Below are 22,914 nucleotides of genomic sequence, written 5' to 3' on the forward strand. Positions count from 1 at the left end.
AGGCGGCCCGCCGGTGGCTCGGGGATCAACCCCCTGACGTGCGAAATCCCTGTCCCAACCCCGCCTGCCCGCTCCGGACTCCGCTCCTCGCCCCACTTCGCGGGGACCACTTGACGCCCAGTGGTTTTCCTTGTTGGAAGAAACAGGATCAGTGCGCTAAACTCGGAAACGTTGGCCTCCCCGGAGATGCCCGCGTGGTTTAGATACTAGGATCACGAGCACCATGATAATGCTGAATGGCACCAACGTGACAAGAAAGCACAGCACTTCATAGTCCCTTTATCATTATTTAACCCAGCTGATTTAATACACTAGATTAATACACCATCACCAACTAGCCTTGGGATCTTGGGCAAGTTGTACCTCAGCCCTTTGTACCCCACCTTCCTTGCCCCAGAGAGGTATTTACACCTACCTTCCAGGATGAAGGTTAAAGGAAACACACAGGGCTGGACACACCCATGTTCAATAAACAATGATGACTGTCGCTAGACCCGCCCACACCTGATGAAGTTCTTCTCCCCATTCTGAGATTGCATCGATGTTAGCAACTTACAGAGAATTCTCGACTCTTGCATTCATAAATCCTCAAAGTGAAGCACTCCCATGCTGCCACCATGTAATGGTGGCACTTGATCTTAAACTTAAATGTGGGTGTGCCTGGTTCTTGATTTTGGATCAGGTCATGACCTCATGACCAGGAGATCCAGCCCGGCATCAGGCTCAGCACCAAGCGTGGGGCCTGCTTGGGATTCTCTCTCCCTCTCTGCCCCTCCCCCCACCCATGCATCTGCACACTCTCGAATTAAATAAACTTGAAACAAAAAACTTCAGTGCTCTTCGGTGGGGTGAATTTGTCTCAGCCAACGTTCTTTTTTAACAGGCCTTTAAGTCACTGTGCCACTGAACACACGACCCAACTAGGGGTAGGCTAGTGAACTGAAAACATCCTTGTCATGTGATGGTCAAGCCCCAAAGCAGGCAAGAGGACAATGCTGCCCGCTTCTGAGAACCCTACAAACTGAAGGGGGCCAGGGCTCAAGACAGGTGTTTTAGAAATCTACTAAGAAAGGATGAGAGCCCTAGGCTCCTTGTCTAGCCATTTCCCACCACTCCAGGTTCTAAAATAACTTCATGTTTTACGTGTAGGATAAAGAATTTGCAAATTCCATTGGAAGGTAAATCTTTATTCAGACTAAATGCTATTTTAAAGAGTAACAGCCAAGCCAGTCCTGAGACAGAGACACAGACAGACTGGACTTGGTTTAGGAGGGCCCACGATATCAAGATTGAGGATACCACCTAACCCTCTGGTTCCCAAATGTGACAAGATTTTAAGTAACTGAGATTAAAACAGAACAAGACTCCTCAAAAGAACTGTCTCTCCTGGGGCGCCTGGGTGGCTCAGTTGGTTGGGTGTCCGACTTTGGCTCAGGTCATGATCTCACGGTTCATGAATTCGACACCCCCCCCCCCCCATCCAGCTCTGTGCTGACAGCTCAGAGCCTGGAGCCCACTTCGGATTCTGTGTCTCCCTCTCTGTCTGTTCCTCCCCCGCTTGCACTCTGTCTCTCTCAAAAATAAATAAAGATTAAAAACATTTAAAAAAACAAACAAAACAGAACTGTCTCTCCTTGCTGTCTCCTTTTCTTTCTGCTCCTTTTTTTTTTTTTTAGAAGTTCATTTATTTTTTTTTAATTTTTTTAACGTTTATTTATTTTCGAGACAGAGAGAGACAGAGAATGAACAGGGGAGGGTCAGAGAGAGGGAGACACAGAATCCGAAACAGGCTCCAGGTTCCGAGCTGTCAGCACAGAGCCCGACGCGGGGCTCGAACTCACGGACCGTGAGATCGTGACCTGAGCCGAAGTCGGCCGCTCAACCGACTGAACCACCCAGTTTCCGCTCCTTCTTGAACCCACTAGAATCTATCTTTCATCCAGACAAAATGGCTCGGGGCAAAACCAGTAGGGATCTCCATGTCGCCAAAGTCAATGATCAAAACTTAGCTCCATCTACTCAACCTATCAGGAGAATGAGAGCAAAACATCAACTTACTCGTTTTGAAAGACTTAACAGACACGTGGTTATGGACCATTTTCTTGCTGAATTAGCAGCTTTTAATGAATTACTACCACAGGTGTTCACAGATTCAATTATTTTTCGGTAATTTTAAGGGAATTGTTCCTATGGGGGAAAAAAATCTTTCATTCCAAATACAGTTACTCAGAGCAAAACCTCTTCCAATGGAAGGCGAAGCAACAGTTTTTATTGTTAAATTTTCAGTTCACAGATTATTTCAAAGGTTCTTAAGTTCCCACATTCTTCCTAAGAAATCCCATCCGCAGTGGGCCCAATTCTGATTCTCAAATGAGCTCTGGGAAAACGTATTTTATCGAAGAAGAAACCTAAGGAACATTCTTCATTCTGATCTTTCACAAGCTTTGCAGCAGCTTTCTTACAAACGTCCTGCCAAGTAGAGAATTTTACAACATCACGGACATGATTTACTTGTTCTCATCACATAACGGCGACTCGATACCTCACCACATAACAGCTTAGATATAAACGGGGTGTTTTTACATCAAGCTGCTGCTTCTTACTACATGTCAATGGAAACTTCAGGTCAATGTGGCATGAAAGCAAACTCTGTTCTAGTCTTAATGACCGTGTGTTAACTGCTGGGGAGGGAAAATGCCAACTGTGACGAAGGCATCCACACTAACTCCCTCAACGTGCTCAGTGCCGCGTGATCCCGCTACTAAGTTTTCACGTGTGAAGGTCTTCCTCTTGTGTAACGAAGGCCTGGTCTATCAGTGGAAGAGCTTCTGAACTCAATCACTGATCTTCTGAGTCCGTGTCAGATCTGGAAATACTGAGGCAACAGCACTGGCGAAATCGTGGGTAAGACATCGAAGCGTGCTCTCGCCTGACTCATAATGGAGTACCATCTCAGGAGAAAACAATTCCGTACAAGTCCTGATTTCAACCCATTTACTAGTTTCTGCATCAGCGTCCCAATCACAGACCCCCAATTCTTAACTGGCACGTACCGTCACGTCCACGTGGCGATCTACGGTTGCCAAAGCACTAGAGAGCGGCCCTCAGAAACGTCTGGCTTTGTAAGATCCGAGCCAAAAACATTTATTTCACGGTAGGTTTCAGCGCCAACTCCTATCGTGGGGGGTTGTGCCTAACGATCTTCACATCAGTGAGAGCGTTCACTGTAACGTGTAAACTCATTACACGAACCAAGAACAAGCTTCTAATACATACATCATTATCACACACATAATTTGACCACGTTTTAACGACAATGCCATAAGTACTTGACGTTTACTCCAATGATGCCACTGTAAGAGAATATTACATAGAAAAGGATATGAAAACCAGATATAAGCTCTAAAGGGCTAAACTTCCATTATAAAATGGGGCAGAGGCTGAGAAATCACTACTTATCCACAGCAATTACAAATCAAGAGATGACAGAGGGTCAACCGTTATAGGTCCAAATCTAGTAATGAATTAATTTCACAGTAGATTAAAAAAAAAAAGCAACAACAGAATGTATGATATTATACACGGCAAACCTATAGCACAAAATTGGGTGGGCTTATTTAGTATGAAGAGAAGTAATCTAGAATTATAATACCCCGTAAGGTTCCACGTGAGGCCATCTTAACAAGACGTATTTTCCAAAGTAACTTAACCATAAATCAAGTTGTCTGGATGTACACAACACACATACGCACATGGCCTCTAGTGAAATGCCGCCTGAAGTGGAGCGTTTTCACACACAAACAGAGCTATACAATATGATACAGGGTCCTACTGCTAATTACACCAGCAATCTTACAAAATCACACCTTTCGATAGTCTTTCCTGATGAACATTTGAAAATCAATACTATAATTCATCTACTGAAATAGATAATTTCCCTTAAAAAAAAAAAAAAAAAAAAACACTCAAAACGACGAGACCTGACAAGTCATATTATATTTCACTATCGAGATTGCTGCAGCTCATAGAACAACATAAATCGCATGGCTTTTGGACAGCTTAGAGGAAAAAAAAAAAAGCATCAAAATTTAGGTTCCCCCAACCAGTTCTCGTGCCTCAGTCGTTGTTTACTTCTGTACCATCCGTGTGATGTGGCCCTTGAGGTTTCTCCGCAGCATTCTCTGAAAGTATTACGTATGCTTTGCAGACGATGAGTCAACAGTATGCTAAATACTCAGTAATAAAAGAAAACACAGAAGGTAAATGTGTTCTTCCAAACGTCAGAATACTGCAGGCTCCCGCGAGCTGGCAAAAGTTCCCAACCTTCACGCGGCTTCATGCTTTGCTGGATAAGGCCTCCTTACGCAAAGAGCGATTGAGAACATTTGCTCCCCACACCCAGAGCCATTCAGGCATATACTGTGCAAAAAGGAACTAAAAATAAAAGACAAAAAGGTTATAAGGTTAGAATGCAAAGCACAGACACTTCAATGTCAGTATATGACTCAATGCAACAAATACCACCAATCAAATACGAAAAAAAGAAAAAGCCCTTAGGTGCTCTTGTACCAAACGCCTAGTTTTGTATACGAACCTGTGCTAGACTCCATGGGAATGTAAGTACGCTCACCACCCACCAACCCCCCGACCCCCGCCAATGAGGCTGGACAGACGTACATGCAGGAAGGAGTATGAGTCCATCTTTACTTAACATGAGATGAATAGGGTGGTCATTCGGTTGAGAAGGACAAGACCACTCCAGGAACGAAAGGCAGTTGAAACGGATAAATGCATCGGTGACTAGTACCGTGTGGGAAAAGGTTCGAGGGGCAGGATGGGGCGAAATTCAACAAGAGAACTGAGTCAAAAACACCGGGACCGTGGGACAGACCTGAGCCGTAAGGACGACGGCCTGGGCACTCCGGGGGAGAATCCTACCGATGCCGCCCTGTCCCGGGGACTCCCACCCCCGCCATTTTGCCACCCAAGGGGATATAACGCGATGTCCAGAAACATTCCTGGTTGTCACAACTGGGGTGCCGGTGCTACTGGCATCCAGTGGGTAGAGGCCAGGGATGCCCAGGCCAGCCCCACAACAAGGGATTATCCAACGCCGAACGCCACCCGTGCCAAGATGGACAAAAACCCCGCGCTACGCTGACAAGTTCGTCCAGGACTGCGCTGAGCGGAAGTTCTACTAGTACGGTAGGGAAGGAGATGAATGGGAGGCCTGGCTGGCTCGGCTGGTAGAGCACAGGACACTTGGCCTCTGAAGAAGGGAAAAGAAAAGGCAAAGGAAGACAGAGAGAGGAGCAGACGGCTGGCAAGTGCTAAAATTCTAGCCTTGAACAGAACGAAAATAACAGAGGTCACCCCAGACCCAGGGTACCGTACAACCGTGGGGAGGCCACAATGAACAGGAGGGGGGTCCAGTATCATGACCTGTGGGATGACAGTCGTGGAGCCACGGATGTCCACTGCAGGTTCCAGAGAAGCACCAGCCCACCGCCTCACAGACAGGAGCCCAGTATCCGGCCAGGAGCCACGGGAAACTTTCTGGGGACGCAACTAAGGTCTCTCTGGACCTCTGTGCAAAGCAGGATTTTGTGGGGAAAATACCTGGATCCTCTTCCCAGGAGCTGCTGCTCTAAAGCAAAGTTTTGTTCTAAATCCAAGGAGATCCAGGAAGTCGGCTCCAGGAAGTCCAAGAGGATGCCGGGAGTAGGGACGCACTCAAACACACAGGAGCCTGGGACAGGAGCCAAAACTGGAGCCCCTCTTCCAAGTACAGCAGTGCCCCTGCCGTCCCGGGTTTGCTTTCCATGGTTTCAGTTATCCACGGTCAAGGTCAAGGTCAAGTGTGGTCCAGAAGCAGACGATCTCCTGACTTTTCACCCAGTTAACAGCAGCCTAATGCTACGTCACTCACCTCACTCCCTCTCATCACAGAGGCACACAACAACAACAACAAGAAGGCTGCGAACCGAACAGCAAGGTATTTTCGGAGAGATCGCGTTTGTACGTCATCACGAGAAGGGCGAGTGCAGGACAGTAAGGTATTTTGAGAGACAGAGAGAGACACCAGGGTCACATAACTTTTATTACAGTGTTGTTATAACTGTTCTATTTCATCACTATTGTTGTGAATCTCTTACTGTGCCTAATTTACCAATTAAATTTTATCGTAAGTACGGACATACAGGAAAAGACATGGTCTCTACAGGGCTCGGCACCATCTCTGGCTTCAGGCCCCCTCTGGCAAGGGTGGACTACGATGCGTTTTTGCAGTATGTATCCAGTGAAGGAGGGATGAACACCTAAGAATCTTCGTTTTTAATTTCCACCCCTGACCACTGTCTACCGCAAGGGGACCAGCATCGGGGTGCACTGTGCCACTGTCCTGACGTGCTGCACGTGGAGACGTCACCGGCACACCATTTCCAACTTATCCGAGTGGGGTCCTAGCACCCTGGGTAGCAGCGTGGAAAGAGCTACTAGAAGAGGAAAGAACTTCATCCCCTGTGTACTGGCAGATTAGAAACTAAAGGGGCGACCCACCTACTTGTTTACAGGGGGAGTGAGTGTGAGTGTGTCTGGGGGGGGGGGGGGGGGGGGAGGGGGGGGGGGGTTGGGTCTCGGGCTCTGGAAGGCTCTGTGCATGTTCAGACCCTGACCCACTGTCTAGGTCAAGGAAAGGAGCTGCTTTTCTCCTGAGACAAAAGCCAACAGTAACCGATCCGGACGCAGTGTAGTCCCCGCAGGGACTGCTGTTCAGTAAGACGTGGGGACCCGGAGCCAGAGGAGAAACTCAATAGCAAACGGGCGTGTTCGGCTGGTTGCAAATCTGCATCAGCAACGAAAATGCCGATGCCGTGTTCCTCAGAGACCGGCGCGGGTGGGGCCTGGGTAAGAACTGGGAAGAGCCGAGATGGAAAAGAGCCCAAAGAACCTGGGCTGGACCCTCGCACCAGAGTTATCCCAAAGGAAGAAACACAGCAGCACCGAAGCCGTGTGGTGCGCAGTCCCCTTCCCGGCCGGCAACCGGCACGGGAACTTGGGCTGGGCAAGGGGGGCCGTGACCTCTGACATGGCTGCCGGCCTGCCTCCCCTGGCCCCTCACCACATCTCGAGACGCAATTCCAGGGCCTCCTCACCGTCCCCCAGCTCCCCTCTCCTCTAAACGCCACGTCTGCTTTTTCCAATAGCCACAGACACACGGCACGCGTGAACAAATACGCCCACCGTGGGGAGAAATTCCGAGCAGAGAGAGCCCAGATGCCCCACCCCGCCTGCCGGTCCCCGTGGCTCGGTCAGTGGACCACCAGGAGCACAGCCCCCGGGCCCCTAAGCAAGACCCTTCCTGGTCAACTTGTGGACTTAATGGCTTTTCCAGCCTAACACATACCAGAGTGTCTCTGGCCTTCACGGCAAGACCCACAGACAGAAAGCTATCAGCTTTTCCGTCGGCCTCGCTCTGTGCTCCGAAGCGGACAATACCGCCTGGTGCCGCGTCTGCGATGAGAAGTGCTCCCGAATCGACGCTGAACACTAGTTAGCGATTAAAGGAAAGGCATCGGACTCCTTTCTAGCTGTTTTAAGTCCAAATCGTTTTTTTCTATTTTTTTGCTCGCCAATCATTAAGACAACCAGTGTAACGCAGGGAAGAGGCAATCGTTCAACTCCATGGACGGCAAGAACGCAGAAAAGGTGCGGCCGCGAGCGAACGCGGCTCCTGTGTCGGACGGTGTTCTGCGGACACCCGCGAGGGCTGGGGCCCGGGGAAGGAGTGAGGACACCTCCCCCCCCCCCCCCCCCCCCCCCGCCGACCTCTGTGCAAGCGCATCAGAAAGAGCCTTTTTTATACACTTGGCAGCCATCGCTGAATACACTGCATTCTCAGTAAAGGGTGGTGAAATTACTCCAGAGGCTGTCCCGGGAGCGGGTCCCACAAGGGTCACTCACCCGCATGCGGCACCCTCCCCACCCCCCACACCCCCCTCCATACCTCCTCACTCTCCAAGCCCCCTGCCTCACAGGAGCCACCAGACAGCAGCCCCTCCTCGCCTCCACGGCCTCCTCGCCTTCCTCACTGTCCCCAGGCCCACGTCACCTCCCCTCCACTGCGCTCTCGGTCCTGCCCTCGCTTCCAGCACCACGCCTTCTCTCCCATCTGTAGGCCACTCTTCTCCACACAGCCCTTCCCCCCAGCACTCACGAACAGCCACGTCTCTGCTGCCATAAACGGACTGACAAATACACCTCCCTCCTCGGGCCCAATCCACCTGCCGCCGCATCTGTGGAGCGTGCGTTTTCCGTGTCCCTCCCCGCCGCTCACGGCAACCCACGGCTCTCAGAAAGATCCCGAAACTGCCTTCATCGACTTCATCAAGGATTTCCAAGATTCTAAACCCAACACGGTGTATCTACTCTTGCTCCATTCGAAATGTGGAAAACTAACCGAGACAAACAGCGCAGGTAACGTTTCATACGGTTGGTACGTGGGGCACATCAAACCTCACCCAGTCAATTCCTCAGGCACTAAAAATTGACAGAGGAAGGAAATCTTAACAAAATTTGATCTTTGCGACCCGAGAAAACCGTATTCGGAAGAGATGACGATCAGAAAGAAAAATCACAGCATCTAAAGCTATCCGAGAATCCGACTATGGACAAAACAGTGATTAACGATCAAATCTTTGTTGTAAAATTGAAAACAAAAAAAGCGGGGCACCTGGGTGGCTTAGCTGGATAAGTGTCCAACTCTTGATTTTGGCTCAGGTCATGATCTCTCTGTCATGAGACTGAGCCCCACGTCGGGCTTCGCACTGAGCATGGAGTCTGCTCAAGATTCCCTCTACCCCTGCCCCTCCCTGCTCACGTGTGCACACTCGCTCGTGCTCTCCCTTTCTCTCAAAAAAAATAAAAGAATTTTTAAAAGAAGAAAAAAATGATAATGCTGAAAATAATTTGAGTAAAATAGAAACGAAAACAGACAAACATGTAAAGTTTTAACAGCTCTGTACAAAAAGCTATTCTAGGAATTAACAGATTTTCTGGGCGGAAAAATATACATTCTCAAGAAGAGTTCATCAACGTGAACTAATTATCATTAAAATGTGGGTGTTTTATAAATGCAGTCAAAACATCTGCCACGGCTAAGCCCCATCCCGTCCTTGATAGGTCTTCATTTGTCACATAACTTCAACGTTCGCTGGCCTCGAAAACTACTGTTTTGCCTTTCTCTGCTTTTCTCCAGGAATGAAGGGCCTGGAAACAACCACGTAAGTAAAACTCCTTTTTATTCAAGAAACTTTTCACCAAATCTTTTGATAAAAGTAAAAATTGTTGATTTACTTATCTAAGAAGTTGGTGATGACAAATTTAACGATCTTTACGCACAAACAGTCTCAAAAATACTTGCTTGGCAACCAAGAAACTACATATCAAAGAGCAACCATTCTAAACTAGGGCGCACCTACCAATTCCGCCACGAGTCTGCTCTAACAAATCACGAGCTCTCTACCGAATACTTGGAACCAAATTTTCAAATATCCAAGTTACTCCTTCAACTACCAAAGACCCACACCTCTGTCACACCTAAACAGGAAACTCAACAGTAGAGTCTATGCTTCTTGAACAAATGAGTTCCAGAATACGCTGGGGCATTAGCTGGCTCGATGGTTATGTGAGATACAGACCGACCTTGGTTTCGTGTTCGTGGGTTACACTGCTGATTTAGAGGCACCCTCTGAATCATTACTAGAATCTGTTTTACTTTGAAATCCCCATGTAAATACTTAGTATTTTTACACTGCTACCATCTACCTATATGAAAGCAGCGTATCTCATCTCTTAGGGATCACACAGATGAAACTATTCGATGTTCTTGATAAAATAATAACTTCACAAAAAGGAATTTAGTGACTTAACCAGAACCACTAAGAGTGTCAGGTTTAAGAATCAGAATTTGCAATTCTCACGTTTCCGCGGTAGGCCTCAATCAGATTGCCATGTATCATTTAGAAAGGTTCAGGATGCATTAACCTAATTACAAGAGCCGAGCGCATACTGTTACCTGGATAGAATGGGACCAGTATCCTGTGGTCCTTTTCGAAATGCCAAGGGTAGAAACAGCATGGTGTGCGTATACTTTTGGCGAAGGCACCAACCACGGGCACTTGTGCAGAAAGCTGCCGGGTGCGGTCATGTTGGTAGCCACGTAGAACGGGATTAGACTCTGTACGAAGATTCCTTTAGAAGCATACTCGTACTGCAGTGCTCTGCTGAAGTGGTCTAAATAAGCCTGTTAAAACGGAGCAGGGGTCAAGACTTAATTTGGGGGGAAGGCGGAAGAAAATTCAGGAGAGAAAAAAGGCTTGCTGATTACCATTTCAGGAAAAAATACAGTCAATGCGAGCTGCTGACAAAGAGCTCAGCAAACCGGACCAAACCACGTAATAAAGGTCCTATTGCCTTCTGATGCCATTTTCCAATCGGGAAGACATTACCTTAGAAGCAGAAAACGCAGCCAGCTGGGGAGTAGGCTTGCAGCAGGAGCCAGAAGAGATGGTGACAACAGCGCCCTTCTTTCTCTCCACCATTCCTGGTAACACTATGTGGACCATCAAACTGGCCGCGGCAATGTTTACATTTATGATATCCCAGAGTTTGTCCTCGGAGACCTGAGTAAAATACTGGGGGTAGGGATAAAACACGCCCACGTTATTCACCAAGATGCCGATGTCTCTGTCCTTCAAGGCTTCTCGAATCGGGTCGTAGATCTCCCGGCCGCTGCTGAAGTCCGCCACTATGATATCGGTCTCCACATTGTAGGTGTCAGCGATGTCTTTAGCCAGCATCTGCAACTTGTCTTGGTTGCGACTAATCAGGATGATATTGAGACCACGGCTCGCTAACTCTTCTGCATAGGCTCTCCCGATCCCGTCCGTGGCACCTGCGACCCAAGTCACAGCACGTGAGCACGATTGTCTCGGGTGCAACCTTCACAGGGAACCTTAAATACCCCATTTCCGGGGTTAAGCAGAGAAGGGTTCACACTGGAAATAAACCCCAGAAGGGCGATTTCACGTCCACCGAGCTGATTGTGAAACACGGCAGAGAATGGTTTTCAAGCTTATATCTGGCTTGAAAGAGTGCTGGGAGGTACTTTCCTGGGAAACTGATAAATGAAAATGAAATTTAACTTAAGGGAAGCATTTCTGAAAGTGGTGACGGTTTCTAAGGACAATTTCAGAACAGAGCCAAAGGAAAAGCAAGAGGTAGGAAGGTGGGCTGGGGCAGGACCGGGCACAGGAGAGCAGAAGGAGAGGCAGACGTCACAGGACGATCCTTCCGAGAGGAGGGCAGTAAGAAAATGTGAACGTGATCACAACGGAACTATGTTCCCGTGAAAACTTCCCACAGAATTCAGTAACTCCTCGAGCAAGACATCCGACTTAAAACACAAACAGAAAAGCTTATACTGTTACCATTAGAACTTACCACTCACGACTGCCCATCTTCCGTACTGCTTGATCAGATCTGCTCTGCTCACCAGGCGTGGGATGAAATGCAGTCTGATCAGGCTGTAAAAGTCACAGACGACGGTGATGCTTTTCCGGGCTGTATACCAGGCTCCAACCAAGGCCAGAGCTTCCATGTAGCAATTGCAGGACCTGGCGATCTCCCGATACAAGAGGTAGAAGCTGTCAACGGCAGCCATGGCAGCCTGCGGGGGAGGGGGGGAGAGAGGTGTGCTTTGCTTATTAGTTAAGTTAAAGGAACACACGGAGTCTGAATGAAGACAGACGTCTAAGGACGTCAGAGCTTGACGATTATGCATTCAACTAACAGTAATGTCTCAAACGCATGTAACCCATGGATCCAATCCATTTATAATCTCATTAACATCTGCAGCTCATAAAGTCCTTTTCTTCTTAAGAGATTAGTCAACATAACTACCAAGAGCTATCAAATTCCTACAAAAATTCAGGCACTGTGCTACATGTTGTGGATACAGAGATAAACACAATATGCTCTGCGCCCTAAAAAAGCTCCTCGCCCAGCACAGTGACAGACAGACTTTTAATTCATGTAACAGCTGAGAGGTGTGTTTACTTCCCTGCTTTCTTCAAATCGAGCCAGTGCAGAGGCCCACCACCCACGCCGAGACAGAGTAGAAGAAACAGAGGCAGTATTAAGACACTGCCTTGGCCAAAAAGAGCTTACAATCCATGTGAGACAAAACTAAGCTGTAATACGCGTTCACGTAAATGATATTGTGAATAAATAATATACAAAACATAAATTTTTATAAAACAGGTGCTCCCCACACCCGAGGAACTGGTTTTCTTTTTTGTTTTTTAAATTTCTTTTTTAACATTTATTTTTGAGAGACAGAGGAACAGAGCACGAGTGGGAGAGGGGCAGAGAGAGAAAGGGAAACACAGAATCCAAAGCACAGCTGTCAGCACAGAGCCCGACGCGGGGCTTGAGGTCACGACGCGAGCCGAAGTCGGACGCTTAACCAACTGAGCCACCCAGGCGCCCCAGAACTGGTTTTCTTAAGTGACAACATAGCAGGACGCCTCTGTCTTACTGAGGTCACCGGGGCACCAATACCTTTGCCCTGCTCCCTACGGCCGAACAAAGAGTCCAACACAACTCGCTCTTGTAAGTACCCACGCAGCAAGCATTTACAAAGCCCTTACTATGTTCCAGGTACCATGACACATGCTACGGATTCACAAAGGAGTTAATTAATTGTACCCAAGAAAAGAGAAGGCCATTTAACAAAACAATTCTTTCGTTCTTTCTTTCTTTAATTTTTTTAATGTTTCCTTTTGAGAGAGAGAGACAGAGCATGAGTGAGGAAGGGGCAGAGAGAGAGGGAGACACAGAATCCGAAGCAGGCTGCAGGCTCCGAGCTGTCAGCACAGAGCCAGACGTGGGGCTCAAACTCACGAACCGTGAGATCGTGGCCTGAGCTGAAGTCAGAGCTCTGAGCTCTGTCAGGGCGACAGAGCTACCCAGGCGCCCCTAAAGAACAATTCTAAATGCCATATGAACTGGTCTGTGTGTGCCCGTGATGAGAAATGACCCTGCCGAGACAGACAAAAGTCAGGCACTACCAAGGCTGATGAACTTGGTCCTAGACCAGGCTTGGGGACCGCTGACGCCAGATCCAACCGTGTGCTGTCTGCATCGGACAAGATATCAAAGAGATCACAAGAGACTGCAATTAAATTAACAGGAACTCACACACACAAACACAAGGACATAGCATTTATTACATAAAAGACAAATGACTTTAATCCAAAATATACTGAACATTTCTGGGAATGGGCCCTCTTTAGAAGTCCCATTAAAATAGGAAAAAAAAAAAGATTCCTGAAACTAAGAAAATCCCCCCAAAAAAGCATCAAAAATAGGCATAAGCTTAAGGAGGAACGAGTGAATTCCCTCCCACTCCACTGCAATGTAATTTGAGCTCAATCAAGTTCTGCAGAGTGAAAACGAGCTACGCAGGAGAAAACCAATTAGCCACGGCAACAGCACACATTATAGGAGTGACAGCATACTGTGATAAAAGGCACACAAAGTAACAGAAAGCCTGCTGAATATAGATAGGTACGTGTTGAATACATATAAACTGATACAGATGCAAATGTATAATCAGAACTACAAACCAACAAAGTCACAAAGAAATAGGAGAGAAAGATTGGGCAGTGGGGTTCCCAAATGCCCCACCACACGGATGGTCTCTCGAGCAGTGAGCTGTGCACAGCCACCAGATCACTAACCTCAGCTCCCAGGGTCCCTGCTCAGCATCTCACTACACAGCCCAGTCCCGGCTGAGGCAGGTGGCTGACGGGACACGCCCCTGACCTGATGTGCTACCAAGGTGCTCACGATGGCCGCGACCGCTCAAGAGTGCACGATTCTAACCAAGCGACCCAACCAGTCATTTCTTCCTAGAACGTACAGACGAGATACCACGTTACACCGTCATCTGTGGAAGTTCCTGGCATAATTTTTTAACAGTGTACAAGTGCCTTCTTTCCTAACTAACCAAATGCTAACCCACAAGGAAAACAAACGCAAAAGTAAGACTTGTATATACTACTACTTTTCCATCAAAATGCAATAAAATTAGGAATAACAAAACTACAACAAAAAAATCCAGATTCTTAGGATATTACATCTCTCCTCCCAATACAGGTGGGTGTATATGTAAGATACTAAAACAATGTGAAAATTTAAATCTTATGGTTCAAGATCTAGGGGGTTATCACCAAAGCAATAGTTGGGGGGAACTAACTGCACGGAGGGCACGTAGGAGGTTCCAGCTAGAGAGGAGAAGGGCAAGTGTGACTCATCGAATGGCCTCGTACTAATGGGAAGCCAGGTAAAGGGGACGTCCTCCTGCCTCAAACTCAGACACAATTTTCTCCAAGAATTTGAACATTTGTGAAGAAAAGCTCTAGCTACAGGTGTCTGACCACAAAGGAGACTCACAACTTTCTGCCGAGGCCATTACCTACCTTGGTGTCCTCTCACCTCCCAGCTGCCAGCTCTGGCTCTTCAGGAATATTCCGCTCCGCCCCCTTAAGGCCGACCTGTGAACAAAAACTAACGTGAAACAAAGGGCTTCCTTCTGCCCTCACAGCTCAGCTGGGAAAACTGTATATAAACCTAAGATCAAGGTGTTTAAAAAGTAAGAAAACACGTGAATTCCTCGGCCATGAGTCCCGGTGCAGGCAGCAAAGCATTTCCTCACCCCGGAGGACGGCAGACACTCACCTGTCCGTGGAGACGCCCTGCTGGGACGTCCCCGCCGCCCCCGGACCTTGTGTCCTAAGGAACATTTCGCAAAGTGGAAATAAACCAGCTCTGCGAGCCGGGAAACACGGCACTCTGCAGAGACGCCGGGAGCTCAGGACACAGCCAGGGAGCAGGCGGGTCCGGGAGGGTGAGGGGACTGGCCATCCTGCCTCCGTGGTTTCCGCCTGGCCTTCCTGGGGCCCCCAACTGTCCCCTCCCCACAATCCACCTTCCTCCGGGCCACCTGTGCAGGCCCGGCCCCTCTAGTCCACGTTCCTGGAGACTCAGGCTGCCCACCTGCGCCCAGGCACGCGGCACCCGTGTGGCCGTGGCGGAGGTGGCGGGAGGAAGTGGCCTGCGGCATGTGGAGCAGCCCCTTCTGGCCTGGGAGCGGGGGCAGGTGCTTCAAGAGCGAGCAGAGCAAAGCGACCTCTGCGACACCTTTCCCCTCCTTGCGCCCTGGACATGGTCCCAAACCATTTTGTTTTTGAAGACCCCCCTGCAGGCTGAATTCCTCCAGGGCTGAGAGCAAACCTTATTCCTCTCTGTTCTTCCAGCACCTTCCACAGCTGTGGCCCACAGCAGGAGCTCAGCAGCCGGCTGCTACATTAAGCCGCACTACCCGGTCTCCAGCTCACCTCTCAGCCTCCACGCTTTCTTGTGCCTCCGTGCGGGAGGGGACCACCACGCAAACTTCCCCAACCCTCTGCAGAGACACTCCGTGTGCAAAACCCACCAAGGACCTCCTGCTCAGGGGCAGCAGAAAGACGCAGCAACTCCAGAGGCGAAGTGGCAGCAGCAGCTTCCAGGGCCTTGGACCCGGCACAGTCTGGCTTCCCGGCTCTACCATCAGACTCCCCTCGGCCGTCCTACCAGGCGGCTACCGTGACGCAATTTCACATCACAGTTAAACGTGCACTGTCTTTGCTACATTTTTTTTTAAATCACAGAGAATCAGAGGGCTGACGCGTTCTAGGCCTGGTCTACAGCCTTGAGGGACAGAAGTGCAATGTCATCGTTCTCCAGATCCAGCTCAACGTGGACAGAGCTAACTCACACCCACCAAACTCACAGAAGAGCGACAAATTCAAATACCGATTTATTTGTGAATAATAAACAATACCTCCCAAAAGTCTAAACACGCGTAGTCACTGGTCTGTAGGCAAGTCTATCAGAAAACCAAACTACTCGAACAGCAATGATCACCTAAGCGTCAAACACTGACGAGCCTTCACAGTTAAGCCCCTGCCGCCCCTGCGTACAAGGGATTCACCGAAAGATAAAACAGAGCGATCCGGTGCAGTGTGGCGAGGGCCCCGCTGAAGAGGGTAGAAGGCCCTCCTGGCCGGAGAGAAGGAGGCAAGGGCACGGCACTGCAAGAGGTCCAGGCTGCCAGGAAATGGTGACAAGTTCTCCAGGCCTACAGCACGGGATGTCCACCAAGGGATGGAAAGGGGGCTGGGGAGGGAAGGCTGGACTGTGAAAGGCCCTCGTGCCAAACAGAAGCGTGTGGACTTACTAAGCTCCTTACGGCAAAGTGGGGGACTGATCGGTTTTGTTGTGAAAGGCGGCTGGCAGCAGAGGGGGGCGGCTGTGGTGATGCAGGCAGGAGGTGTGGGGCCCTGAGCCCTGGTCCTTCCAGACGGGGACAGGCAAGGCTGAATTACGAGCTCGTGGCTTTATGACCGACTCCCGCTGCTTCTCAGACACATCACATGTTTCTACACATTCGCTCACACCCAGATGGACAATAAATGGAAAATAACAGCAGATCAGACGTTCCTGACACCCTCTTCTCCACCTCCTCCCCCACCCTTCGGTAAGTAGTACATGATGGAAAATAATGTCTTTCTAATGAAGGAAGAAATTAAGACTTCCCCCAAAGCCATTAGCTTCCAGGAAACCTCATGGAAACCCAGGTTTAAAGGAGCTTATTACGCATTTAAGTCTAGAAGCCTACCAAGATACGCATGATATTGAGCTGCATTTAACTTGCTTTGAGGGTTTGACTAGTTACTTTTCCCGCAGGTAGGTATTGGCCTGAAACTTGGAAAAACCCATTTGGAAAGCAACACGAAAACGGTCAAATGATCAGCTCTACACAGTCTGCTTGTAAAAAATGTTACAGAGCTTTGTTTTCTGGCCTCTACAGAAAACTGAATCATCAGTGAACAAAATGGGAGAAAAACAGGTGAGGAAAAGTCAGAACTGTCCCCCAAACGGGAAGGGAGCAGTTCCCTATCACCTGTTAGGCATTTTCTACTTCTGCAAGGCAACAGTCCCAGGACTAATTCATCAAACACATAAAAAGTCTCTTAGGTAATCTATGAACTTTGGGCGATTATGATGTTCAGTGTAGGTTCAGCCTTGATTTAAAAAAAAAAAAAAAAAAGGGTGCTGGCACCTGGGAGGCTCAGTCAGTTAAACATCCGAGTCTCAATTTCAGCTCGGGGCATGATCTCACGATTCATGAGTTCCAGCCCCGCATCAGGCTCTGCGCTGACAGTGCGGTTCCTGCTTGGGATTCTCTCTCCCTCTCTCTCTCTGCCCTTCTCCTGTTTGTGCTCTGTCTCTCTCAAAAATAAATAAATAAACATTAAAAAAAAAAAAAAAAGGTACCATTCTGGTGAGTGATGTTAACAATGGGGCAGTCTCAAGGGGAGCCTGGGGGGCTCAGTCGGTTAAGCATCCGACTTTGGCTCAGGTCATGATCTTGTGGTTCATGAGTTCGAGCCCCCGCATCGGGCTCTGTGCTGACAGCTCAGAGCCTGGAGCCTGCTTCGGATCCTGTGTCTCCGTCCCTCCCCTCTCTGCCCCTCATGCTCTATCTCTCTCTCAAAAGTAAATACACACACACACACACACAAACACACACAAAACAAAAAACAACGGGGCAGTCTCTGTGTGGGTGGGAGCAGGGAGTATATGGCAATTCCTGTACCTTTCTCTCACATTTACTCTAAACCTAAAACTGCTTCCCAAAAAAGTCCTAAAACAAACCATGTTAAAAAAAAAAAATCTCTAAAGGGAATATTGCAAACATAAAAGTATCATGGGAAAATTATGGTCAAAACTGCAAAGAGTAGGGTGGCTGGGTGGTTCACTCGGTTAAGCATCTAACTCTTGATCTCAGCTCAGGTTTCGATTTTAGGGTTGTGAGTTTAAGCCCCACATTGGGCTCCACTCTGGGCATGGAGCCTGCTTTAAAAAGAAAAAAAACCTGCACGGAGCAAAGTCACCTCTTCAAAGCACTGCTGTGGCCAGTAACATCCTCCTGACCCAGAGTTTAGCTGCTGCGACTTAGGAGCGAAGAGGGCAGGCAAACCTCCCACAAAAACCTCCGGGAAGGAAGAGTTCGGAGAGAGAAGTCTTGGCTGCAACACCGCCACCACCACGTCACCTAAACGAATGAGGCCCGGGGGAGCATCAGGCGGGCTGGCCACGTTTCCCAGGACAATGAAGCAAGCATGACGGGGAAAGACGGCTAACTAGCCACCAAACAAAGGCAGCGTGGCAGGCTGAATAACGACCCTCGGAGACGTCTATATCCTGATCCTCAAGCCTCATGAATACATCACCTTACGTGGCAAAGAGGACTTGGAGGATGGAATGAAGTTAAGGACCTCGAGGCGAGATGATCCCGGATGATCCGGGCGGGCCCACTGTGCTCACGCGTGTCCTTACAGGAGGGAGGCAGGAGGTCAGAGTCGGAGGAGACGCGATCGAGAAGCGGAGGTCAAGGAGACAGCGAGCGGGATTTAAAGACACTAGGCCGCTGGCTTTGACGACGGGGAGAGGGGTTACCTCGAGAATGCGGCACCTCAAGCACCTGCCAAAGGCAGGAAACAGATTCTCCCCAGAGCCTCCAGGAGTGACAGAGCCCTGCTGACACACCCTCACGTCAGCCCAGTGAGACGGATTTCAGACCTCTGACCTCCAGAAGCATGAATGAATCTGCACTGTTTTAAACCACTGTTTGCGGTAATCTGTCACAGCAGCAATAGGAAATTAAGACGGATGGACAGATGGAAGGAAAGATAGACAGACCATCAAGTCTAGTTTCTAGGACAGTAAAGAGACAAGTTGCAAATCCTGCACATCCCTTAAAGCACAACCTTCTAGTGTATGCAGGATCAGGAAAAGAGCCTCCGAGATTCCTACGATCTTCCCCTGAGAGGGGTAGACCCGAGGCAGTCCCCCCGTCCCCGTCAACAGCCGGCACTGCCCAGCTTTTCTGTAAAGCTCCAGGGCTGTGGACTTTATTTTCATTAACAGCGTTTCATAGGAATGTTACTTCTCTCATAGAGTCTGCATCTGTCTTGCTCTCTGCACTCAAATCCGGTCCGTCCTCCCAAGACCAGCTCAAGTCCCCAGTTCCACGCCAGCACTCACGGACAACACCGAGGACACGCCAGGCCTGGGATGAAGGGGAGCCCCGTGCCACTTCCTTCCCCTTCCCAGGCCACTGTACCAAGCCACCCCCCACCCCCCGCCCAGGCCCCGAGTTCCTGTCTTGCCCACGTAGCCCTTACCACACCACCCTGCGTTAACCGTTTCCTTCATCCCTTGGTTCCCCAACTAGAGCACAGACCTCCGGAGGGCAGATGTGTCTGAAAAACTAATCTTTCTATAGCTTGAAAAACTGAAAAATACACACATTTTAAAACCCATTGTGCATAGTTCAGAGAATAACAAGACAGCCACGCGGTCACCCTCCTTCACAAATAAAACCAGTCTTAGAAGCCCCCACTTCTTCCCTGATCATATCCCCTTCTGCCACCCTGGGGGAAACCACTCTCCTGAATTCTGACATCACCATTCCCTTTCCCTTTTAAAAAAAATAAAATAAAATAGTTGTACTTTTACCCCAGCAGGGATTCTGAAAGAAAGTGTTCAGTTTTGTCTGGTTTTGAACTTTATATGAAGGAATCACAGCGTGTATATTCTTTGGTGACTTTCTGCTTTCACTCAACGTTGTTCTCGAGACTCACACGTACCCCGGGAGCTGTAGGTCAGACTTTTCGCTGCTGCACACTACACACAAACACACAGCACAGACACGCCACGGCCCGTACACCCATTCTACCGCTGATGTGCATTTGGGTTGGGCTTTTGGCTTGACAATTACGAAGAGAGCTGCCGGCAGCATTCTCGCGCGCATCCCCCGAGCACGTGCCCAAGAGTCCCTCGAAGGGGTGTGCCCGAGTCAGGCTGCTGGGGCCACAGGGCACCCGCGCACATGTTCAACCAGGCACTGCCCAAGCGGCTTGGTCTATCTGGCCAATCCCCACGCCCGTCAGGGAGCGCCCCTCCCCAGTGGCTGGCACCTTCGGCTCCCGCCCACAGGGTGGCTGTGAAACGGGAGCTATGGTTTTAATTTACGTTTCCTGGTTACTAATAAGCTTGACTGCATCCTTTGATGCTTCTGTGCTGTTTGGGGCTCTTCATCTGTGAAGCGCCTGTTCCTGGCTTTTGCCCTTACTTCTACCGTGTTGTCTTCCTTTTCACTCTATATTCTAGACACCGCTTCTCCGTATGTTTTGTCTCTTTACGGTGCTTTTGACGAACTGAATGTCTTGATTTCAATGTAGTCAAATTTATCAATCTTTCTCCTGTATGCTTTGTGCTGTGTTATCCTCCAGTTCAGAAACCCCTCTCGGCCCCAAGACATAAACAAATCTCCCTGTATTATTTTCACAAGCGTTCTATGCCACTTTGCTTTTCAGATTTACGTCTTTAATTCTCCTGCAGCTCGGTGATGGTGTGAGGCTGGGATCACACCCATCTTTAAAATTCCTCCTCAGCACCTAGCATGATGCTGCATATACAGTATCTCTGTAACAAATAGATCAAATACTGCTTTGTGTTCACAGCTCGGATTTCACTCTTGAGGAGAAAAAAAAAAAAAACGTAAGAAGCTTCTCAACCTCTGGGTCAGCACTTTGACCAAGTTATTATTGGCGTAGCATGACTTTTTGGAATTTCCTTACTTCCTTTGCCAACTTGGAGGCTACGGCTAACCTGAATTCACGGGGAGCTCAGTGGAAAGAGCAGAACATGGGAGTCCTCGTCCAAGATCCAACGGTCCTGGGTTTTGCGTCTCCATTTGTGCAACAGGAATTAAAACAACAGTGGCACCCACTCCTAGGCATACACCTCAGACAACTTACACTCACACAGAAGCCTGTACAGCCGTATTCCCAGCAGCGCTATTCACAATAGCTACAACGTGGAAACAACCATCAACAGATGAATGGATCAACAAAATGTGGCCAATCCACATGGTGGGGTATTCGCAATAAAAAGAACGAAGTACGATGCGCCCTGCTACTCAAACCCTGAAAACACTCTGCTCGGTACAAGAAGCCAGACACAAAAGGCTACAAATCATACGAATCAATCCACAGGAACTGTCCAGATAAGGCAAATCAGAGACAGAAAGTAGATGGTTAGGGCTGCCAGGGCACAGGGGCAGTGGGAATGGGGAGTGACTGCTAACGGGGTAGGATTTTTTTTTTTTTCTGGGATGATGGGAATGTTCTGGAATTAAAAAGTGGTGATGGCTGGAGAGAGTGAATATGCCGCTACAAAGACATTTTGAAATGGCTAAAACCTTAAATGGTGAATTTTCTGTAATATGAATTTTATGTCAATTTTTAATATGCACTAAAAAAAATGCCGATTTGTTGAACACCACGCTACTGGAATATTCCTGTAGTGACTAAAACCACAGACGCTGAAAATAGACTGCCTGGAGTCGGATCCTAAGAGCTGTGTCTTGGGTGAAGGTGAAATTACTTCACCTCTGGGCTTTCCTTACATCACCTGTAAACACCGACATAATAGTTTCTGCCTGAGATCACAAGAATTAAAGGGGCTCATACTTACAAAGCACTTAGAACAGTGCCTGAACTTAAGTGCTCACTAAATGTTTGCTATTAGCAGCTATAACTCGATGTGCAACGTTAGCTACGGGCTATCTGTAGTGGCCGGGGAATTAGAACCAAGAGCTGGCTCAAAGCAGAAGTGTCCCCTAAGGACTTTAGCCCTGACACCTCACTGTTTCCTCACCAACGTTAGGAGGCAGAGTTATCATCACCCCCCCCCCCAGTTTACAGATGGGGAAACTGAGGCTGAGAGAGGTTAAAGTGACATACGCAGGACCTCACGGGAATTCGAATCAAGGTCTAACAAAATCCAGAGCCCTGGCTGGCCGCCCCACTGGGAGACACCCCCCCACCCCCCCCACCCCCCGCAGGCGGGAATCTGGCTGGCATCACCGCGGGGGCTGCAGGTCTTGGGGTGGCTGGGCTGCACGCTCCTGTGAACCAGGGACCAGGACCCTTCCGCTCCTGCACCTGGCGGCGCCCAGCACACCCGAGCAAACCACCGCGCTTGGGGAAGCGGTGGTGGCCTTTCTTCAGGCGCTCCCTTAATCTCAATTACTCCTAATTCAGAACAAAGACGACAACAAATCCCACTCCAAGTCCTTCAGACATGAGAATAAAGGAGCGCGCACAAAGGGGTGACTCTCGGAGCCTCGCGGGGAGCCCCGGGCTGGGGTCTGGGGGCAGAGGGGCCGAGCTGCGGTGGGTGGGGCGCGAGACCTTCGGGGTCCCTGGGGAGGGGGCGGGCCCAGAACGGGGGTCCCCCGGGGTGCAACGCCGGGATGGGAGTGGGGAAGGGGAGCCGCGGGGCTGAAGGAATGAGTCTGGAAGGGAGGGTGCCGAGGCGGGGGTCGTAGGGAACGGAGAGACGAAGGGGTCCGAGGGTCCGCGACGCTGATGGCGCCGAGGGGCACCGGTCCCGGGGGGCGTGGCGGGGCTCACAGGGAGGGACGGGCCGAGGGGGACGAAGCGGGCTCGGGACCCGGGGCCGGGCGCGGGGGGCTGGGGGGGGGGGGATGGCGACGCGGTACCTGCAGAGGCGGCGCAGTCTCCGAGTCGGTCCCGCCAGACCCGCGAGGCCGCCGCCCCCGTCACCACCGCCACCGCCACCGCCGCCCCGCTCAACGCCGCCGCAGCTGCCGCGGGCCGCGCCCCACGTGACACGCGCCCGCGCCGGGGGCGGAGCCTTTGCGGGGCCCGCCCC

At 49.7% G+C, this 22,914-nt stretch overlaps 1 protein-coding gene across 1 annotated transcript; it reads right to left on the reverse strand.

Annotated features, from left to right (window-relative positions):
* Positions 1–1,333: 1,333 nt before the first annotated feature.
* On the reverse strand, positions 1,334–22,865 carry HSDL1 (hydroxysteroid dehydrogenase like 1). The gene is made up of 6 exons (XM_049622476.1): positions 22,742–22,865; positions 14,544–14,618; positions 11,503–11,728; positions 10,509–10,954; positions 10,076–10,303; positions 1,334–4,434 (listed from the first exon to the last, which is right to left on the reverse strand). The coding sequence occupies exons 3-6, from the start codon at positions 11,720–11,722 to the stop codon at positions 4,336–4,338; spliced, it is 993 nt and encodes a 330-aa protein (XP_049478433.1). The 5' UTR covers positions 11,723–11,728; positions 14,544–14,618; positions 22,742–22,865; the 3' UTR covers positions 1,334–4,335.
* Between the last annotated feature and the right edge of the window lie 49 nt (positions 22,866–22,914).

The sequence above is a fragment of the Panthera uncia genome (assembly GCF_023721935.1).
Source record: "Panthera uncia isolate 11264 chromosome E2 unlocalized genomic scaffold, Puncia_PCG_1.0 HiC_scaffold_20, whole genome shotgun sequence".
Classification (NCBI taxonomy): Eukaryota; Metazoa; Chordata; class Mammalia; order Carnivora; family Felidae; genus Panthera; species Panthera uncia.